This window comes from Thamnophis sirtalis, unplaced genomic scaffold, assembly GCF_051295495.1.
Source record: "Thamnophis sirtalis isolate CommonGarterSnake01/CBP01778 unplaced genomic scaffold, rThaSir2_p1.2 scaffold_14, whole genome shotgun sequence".
Classification (NCBI taxonomy): Eukaryota; Metazoa; Chordata; class Lepidosauria; order Squamata; family Natricidae; genus Thamnophis; species Thamnophis sirtalis.
The window spans coordinates 26,761,119-26,768,087 of NW_028261394.1; the positions used below are offsets into that span (position 1 = coordinate 26,761,119).

The following is a 6,969-nucleotide window of genomic DNA, read 5'->3' on the forward strand; positions in this document are numbered from 1 at the left end:
CCAGCCAGGAGGACGTTGTTCTCTGCAAATGCAGCCATCTGACTTATTTTGCTGTCCTTCTGGTAAGCCAGTTGCTCTTTGGGTCTCTGGTGCACCAACTTCTTCTTGAGAAGGTCTTCTGGGAAATTGGAGTGCTTTGGATGCAACCTTTGCTCTGTTGAAGGCCCCTCGGTGGAAATGAAGTCCTACCGAGCAGAGAACCTCAATCTTTTTCCATATGGTCTTTTGGCAGCTATTTTGTAATCTCACCTAAAATGAGGCACAAAGTATGCCCAGTTCTATGTAGTTTTACTTAGCATGAACCTAAATGCCAAGAGAAGGCAATGGAAGAGATTATTTCTGCCTGCACAGTCATGCCATTTGATTGCTTGAGAGTAACAATGTAAGGCAGTGATGGCGAAGCTTTTCAGCACTGAGTGCCAAAAGGGGAGCACACACACTCATCGGGGCCACAACCTGGAAGAGGAGCGCCCAGGAGGCATGCGCATGTCGGGAAATGAACTTCCAGTTTCCAGTGCACACATGTGCCCCAGCCAGGTGGGCTTCTGGTTTCTGGCATGATTGCACGTATGATGATCAGCTGGCCAGCGTGCCTGCGCACCCTGGAAACCAGAAGACCAGCTCTTCTGGTTTCTGGCATTGCTGCACACATGAAGGCGAGTTGATCGTCATGCGCACATACATGCGAGAAACCCAGAAGAGGAACGGGCAACAGCACGTGTGCCAGGAGACATGGTTCTGTGTGTCACTTTGGGCACATGTGCCATAGATTCGCCATCATGGGTCTAAGGTAAGAAGAGGCACTGTTGGGTGATAGGGCAACTCTAGAATTTGGAAAGCATGTGATGGGTGCATAGGCATAACCACTCATGAAGCACCCATTGCCTAGAAGGGGCAGCAATGGTTAGGATGTTCTCTTCCACCCCAGAGAGAACTTTGTGGACCCTGGGAGACCCCTAGAAGTCATGAAGATGGTAGAGGTTGTTGCTTTGCCTTGTAACAGGTCAACAGCCTAAATCTCTATAGAGAGTCCCAATCATCCAGCTCATGGTTGTCCCCAAGCTACTTTTCCAAAAGACAACTGGACTTTTTCGGATTATTCCTTGAAAACGTTTTGCTTCTCATCCAAGAAGCTTCTTTTTTTTTTTTTTTAAAAAAAAAAGAATTTATTTTTATTTTCAAAACAAATACAACACATAAAATCTTCCTTTTTTACATACTGTAGAAAGTGTATCAGTTGGTTACAAAAGGTTTTCGTGCATCTCTTCCACAGTCATCAAGCATAATTCCTATTAACTCAAGTATTTTAACTCAGATATTTATACATGTTACCCTTATATCTCCATTTTCATTTGACTATAATTATTTAAATGTCCTTCATCATAAAATATACCAAGATTTAATACATAACCAAATACTGGCATTTCATTTAATATTTCTAAAATCCCCCACTGACACTGAATCCTTATGTCCTATTCTAACTAAACATCCATAATATTTAATAACAAACTTTTCAAATCCTCTTTTCCAAATCGCTGTTGGCAATTTTCATCTAGTTTCCTTATATTATATCTCTCTCTCTATATATATAGGTTGTCATCATTATCCCTCCTTTATCCTGTATCATAACATTTCCCCCCTAATAATCAAAACTTAACTGTATCTAACTTAATTCTTTTTTATTAACCTTTGTATATAATCCAAAAGAATTTCTAATCTTCCTTTCATGGGTACCATTCAATATTCATATCCAATTATTACTTATCATAACACTACACATTATATACATGGAGGTATAAGGGTAACATGTATAAATATCTGAGTTAAAATATTATGGCAGAAGATATAAGATTGTTTTGTTATTGGAAAGATACAGTTTGATAGATGTAAGAATATAACTTAAAACTAGTTAAACAGTGACATTTAGTGATAGTAGATATAATTAAATAAATAATTGATAATCCAAGAAGCTTCTTCAGTTCCGAAGAACTGAACCGAAGAAGCTTCTTAGATGAGAAGTGAAACGTTTTCAAGGGAAAAAAGCCAATAAAGTTCAGTTGCCTTTGGGATCAATATTTTAAGTAACCTTTAATCTAAAAAACTTATTAAACTATACAGTCGAACAGAGAGCCTGATTGGCCCAGGAATAATGTCTGATGAGCATGGGTGCACTTGAGAAAAAATGTTGTCCATTTTGTGCAACAACACGAGTATCTGCTGAAATCTCATAACACTTGGCACATTAGCACATTCACTAATGAAAAGAAGGACCAGGGGAGACATGGTAGCAGTGTTCCAATATTGGAGGGTCTCCTACAAAGATGAGGGGTGTTAAACTGTTTTTCAAAGCATCAAAAGGCAAGATGAGAAATAATGGATGGAAACTAACCAAGGAAAGAAGCAACCTAGAACTAAGGAGAAAATTCCTAATGGTTAGAGCAATCAACCAATAGAGTAGCTTGCCTTCAGAAGCTGTGGATGCTCCATCACTGGAGGCTTTCAAAAAGAGACTGGACATCCATTTGTCTGAAATGATATATAGTCTCCTGCTTGAGCAGGGGGTTGGACTAGAAGGTTCTTTCCAACTTAGTAAGACCATCCCTAGAATACTGCATCCAGTTTTGGTCTCCACACTATAAAAAAGATGTTGAGATTCTAGAAAGAATGCAGAGAAGAGCAACCAAGAGGATTAGGGAACTTAAGGCTAAAATGTATGAAGAACGGTTGCAGGAACTGGGCATGTGTGGTCTAGTGAAGAGAAGGACTAGGAGAGACATGATAGCACTGTCCCAATACTTGAGGGTCAGCCTGAGAGAGGAGGTGGTCAACCTGTTTTTCAAAGCTTCTGAAGTCCAGTCAAGGAATAATGGATGGAAACTGATCAAGAAGAAGAGAAGGATCAGGGGAGACATGATAGCAGTGTTCCAATATCTCAGGGGCTGCCACAGAGAGGAGGGGGTCAAGTTATTCTCCAAAGCACCTGAAGGCCAGACAAGGAATAATGGATGGAAACTGATCAAGGAGAGATTCAACCTAGAAATAAGGAGGAATTTTCTAACAAGTGAGAACAATCAAGCAATGGAACAGAAGTTGCCTTCACATGTTGTGGGAGCTTCATCACTTGAGACTTTCAAGAAGAGACTGGACTGCCATTTGTCAGAAATGGTGTAGGGTGTCCTGCTTGGGTGGGGGGTTGGATTAGAAGACCTACAAGATCCTTCCAACTCTGTTAATCTGTTAAACTCTATTATTCTATGGTCTAACACATTGTTAAAGGTAGCGAATCCTTCTGTGTGGACCATGCTCCTTTACTGGATACTAGAGTATCTAAAACATGTGTAGGTCCAGGTCACATTTCATCAATTTAAGACACTGTGGTCTGTGCTGATGGGGGATAATGGAGGTTCCAGTGGAAGACAGGAATTTATTACCTCTGCAAGAAATACATACACATCCCTTTCATTGTAATTGGCTCTGCCATTTCTTCTTCCTCCGCTTATTCAGAAACTGTCTGCTGAACCTGTGGATGAAAGGTTGCTGACTCCTTTAACCTTTCTGAGTGACATCGGCTGTGGAATCTCAGCATCGGCTTGTTTCATCACCATCTTCTTATACCTTCTCTCCAGGTAACCAGGTTGGTGTGTACCAAGGACCTGTGGGTAGCCAGAAGAACTGAGGCAGAGACAGGAATAAAGGCTAACAAGTTTATTCCCTTAAAGTACAAGCTAACACTTCAGAACCGGCTTAGATAGGAACGCGCGCTGCTCGTTTGGACAGCTCCCTATTTATACAGGAGCTGTCAAACGATCAGCCAATCAGCTGTCGAGCGCTTTCCCGCTCAAACCTTTAGTCAGCGCAAGCTCAGAACACAACACTCCTCCCCCCTTAAGTTCGCGCAGGCGTAGTCCTGTAAGTAAGCTGGACGCCGCCTGATGCGGCCTGATGCCCTAGGCCCTTCTGCTTCGCTTGAAGGCTCTGGCTGTTCGACCGAGGACTCTGCACCGGAGGACGGCGATCGCCTGGGCCGCCGGAGAACGCAGGATGGTGCTGGCCCACCAGGTAAGTCGCTGCTTCGGTTTGGGACTGATGCTGCTGGATCTCGGCTGACCTCCTCGTTTCCTTGCCCTGCGTCGGTCGTCGTGCCCGTCGGGGTTGGCAGGTCGGTTGACTGCTGCTGGCTTGTTGGTGGTCGGTGCCTGCTCCGCAACTGGTCGCAATGGCGTTTCCAGACTCTGCCGTCGAGGAGCCTGACCCTGTAGGAGCAGGGCCCGGTCTGATCGGTTATTATGCCCGGTAGCCACAAGGGATGTCCTACATAATTCCGGGCATACACTGCCTCCCCCTGGATGAAGGAACGGGACCCTCCCCGGGAATCCAATGGGGTGGCAACGGAATAAGTGGGGTGCAAACGGTCTAAGGTTGTCCGCAACCGTCGTCCCATGAGGAGCTCGGCAGGGCTCGTGTTTGTCTCTGGCGAGGGAGTAGTGTGTGGGGCTAGCAAGAAGGTGTCAATCCGTTCCTGCCAGGGAAGGTGGTCTAATTTGGAAAGAGCCTCTTTGACGGAGCGAACAGTGCGCTCCGCCAAGCCATTGCTAGCGGGATGGAACGGTGAGGTGAGGGCATGCCGGATGCCCTGGGAAGCAAGAAAAGCTTCAAACTTGGTGGCTGTCAGTTGCGGTCCATTGTCGGACACCAACACATCGGGCAGGCCATGGGTGGCAAATAAGTGGCGCAGGGTTGCTATTAGCGCGTCGGCAGTAGTAGAGGACATGTGGACGACCTCGACCCACTTCGAGAAGGCGTCCACAGCGACAAAGAGCATGTGGCCGTGGATAGGGCCAGCAAAATCAACGTGAATGCGGGACCAAGGGGCTGAAGAGGGCTCCCACGTTCGCGGCTCAGCTTTTGGTGGCAGCGCCTGGGCACCCTGGCATTGCGGGCAGTCGGCGACATGGTCGGCGATGCCTTGGTCTAGCTTAGGCCACCATACATAACTCCTACCTAAGGCTTTCATCCGGACAATTCCCGGGTGAGCGTGATGTAGCTGCCGCAGGACAGTAGTCCTCAGTGAGGCAGGTACGACAACCCTATGACCCCACAGCAAACAGCCGCGCTGAACGGAGAGCTCCGCTAGGCGTGATTTAAAGGGAAGGTAAACGTTGTCTACGGGGTCTTTTGGCCACCCTCGCTTAACCCAGTCTAGCACCCGGGAGATTACCTGATCCCTTGCGGACTCCCGGGCGATGTCGGCGGCAGAGAGAGGAAGGTTGAGGTCGTCTATTAGGAAGACAGGTGCGGCAGCAGCAGGGTCGTCCACGGCCTCTGGCAGGGGGCAACGGCTGAGAGCGTCAGCGTGGGCGATCTGCTTCCCCGGTCTGTGTTTCAGCTGATAGTCGTAGGAGGCCAGGAAAACAAACCAGCGGGTCATGCGTGGGGAGAGAACCTGCGGGGCAGGGCGATCTCCAGCTAGCAGCCCGAGCAGGGGCTTGTGATCGGTGACAATTTGGAATGGGCGGCCGTACAAGTAATGGTGGAACCGGCGCACCCCAGCCACAATGGCAAGAGCCTCTTTATCAATTTGGGCATAGTTACGTTCAGCGGCAGAGAGCGTGCGTGAAAAATAGGCAACTGGCACCTCTGCTCCGCTGGGCAACTGATGGCAAAGGACGGCGCCCACCCCATAGGGTGAAGCGTCACAAGCGAGCACAAGGGGCAAGTGTTCGCTGTACTGCACTAACACATCGTTGGAAACAAGCAGGTGCTTGACCGCTAAGAACGCGGAGGCCTCCCGGCGGCCCCACACCCAAGGGGCACCCGAGTCAAGGAGGCGATGCAGTGGCTCAGCGACTGTCGCCTTGTGGGGAAGGAAGACAGCGTAAAAATTAAGTAGGCCTAAAAAGGCCTGTAATTCAGCTCTGTTCTTTGGAGCAGGGGCCTCAACGATGGCTTTGGTTTTGGCAGCCGTGGGGTGGATGCCCTTGCCATCGATAAGGAACCCTAAGAATTCTATCTGGGATACCGCAACTTGGCATTTATCTCTCTTAACCTTCAGGCCCACTTTTTGGAATCTTTGGAGAACCATGCGCAAACGGGCCATGAGTTCATCCATGGAGGTGGCTGACACAAGGACGTCGTCAAAATAGGGGACGACGCCTTGGAGTCCTTGGAGCAGCCGCTCCATTAAGCTCTGGAACAGTCCCGGGGCAATGCTGACTCCACACTGCAGTCTGCGGCAACGGAACGCACCCCGGTGCGTGACAATTGTCTGTGCTTCAGCTGCTTCATCGTCCACGACCAGCTGTTGATAGGCTTGGGCGAGGTCGAGCTTCGCGAACACAGTCCCCTCGCCCAAGGTGTGCAGCAGATGTTGAACCACCGGTACTGGGTATGCGTGGGAAGGCAAGGCACGGTTGATTGAGCAGCGGTAGTCAGCGCAAATCCTCACGCTGCCATCTGGCTTGATGGGTAGCACAATGGGGGTTTCCCATCTGGCATGGTCCACTGGCTCCAAAATGCCCTGAGCCACTAGTTTGTCCAATTCAGCGTCTACTTTTGGTTTGAGGGCGATGGGCACCCGGCGAGGCTTCATCCGCACCGGCTGTACGGAGGGGTCGAGGTTAAAGGAAACCGGCGTGCCTGTGTACTTGCCTAATTTGCCATCAAAGACTTCGGGGAACTCGTTTACCAGGCAGTCGAGTGCATTTGAGCTGAGGTGGTGAATTCCGCTGATCTGTAGGCCCAGGGACTGGAACCAGTCGAGGTCGAGAAGGCTGGGCAGCCGTCCGTCGACTACGATGAGGGGTAGGCGGCCGTCAAACCCCTTGAACTGCACTCTGACCTTGCGGGTGCCAATTATTGGAATCAGGTTGCCCTGATAGTCTCTCAGTGTGATATGGCAATCGTTCAGCTGGCGTTTAGAAAGCTGCGGCACGATGCGTTTGATGGTGCTCCATGACACGATAGATGTGG

General features: G+C 48.7%; 1 protein-coding gene across 1 annotated transcript in view; it reads left to right on the forward strand.

Moving 5' to 3' along the window:
- ADGRG5 (adhesion G protein-coupled receptor G5) overlaps window positions 1-6,969 on the forward strand; it is a 32,646-nt gene that overhangs the window by 15,260 nt on the left and 10,417 nt on the right. Inside the window, exons 7-8 of the mRNA XM_087728930.1 lie at window positions 1-62; window positions 3,505-3,626. The exon at window positions 1-62 is cut by the window's left edge and continues 48 nt beyond it. Of these exons, the coding sequence (XP_087585056.1) occupies window positions 1-62; window positions 3,505-3,626 (184 nt within the window). The remainder of the gene's footprint in view (window positions 63-3,504; window positions 3,627-6,969) is intronic.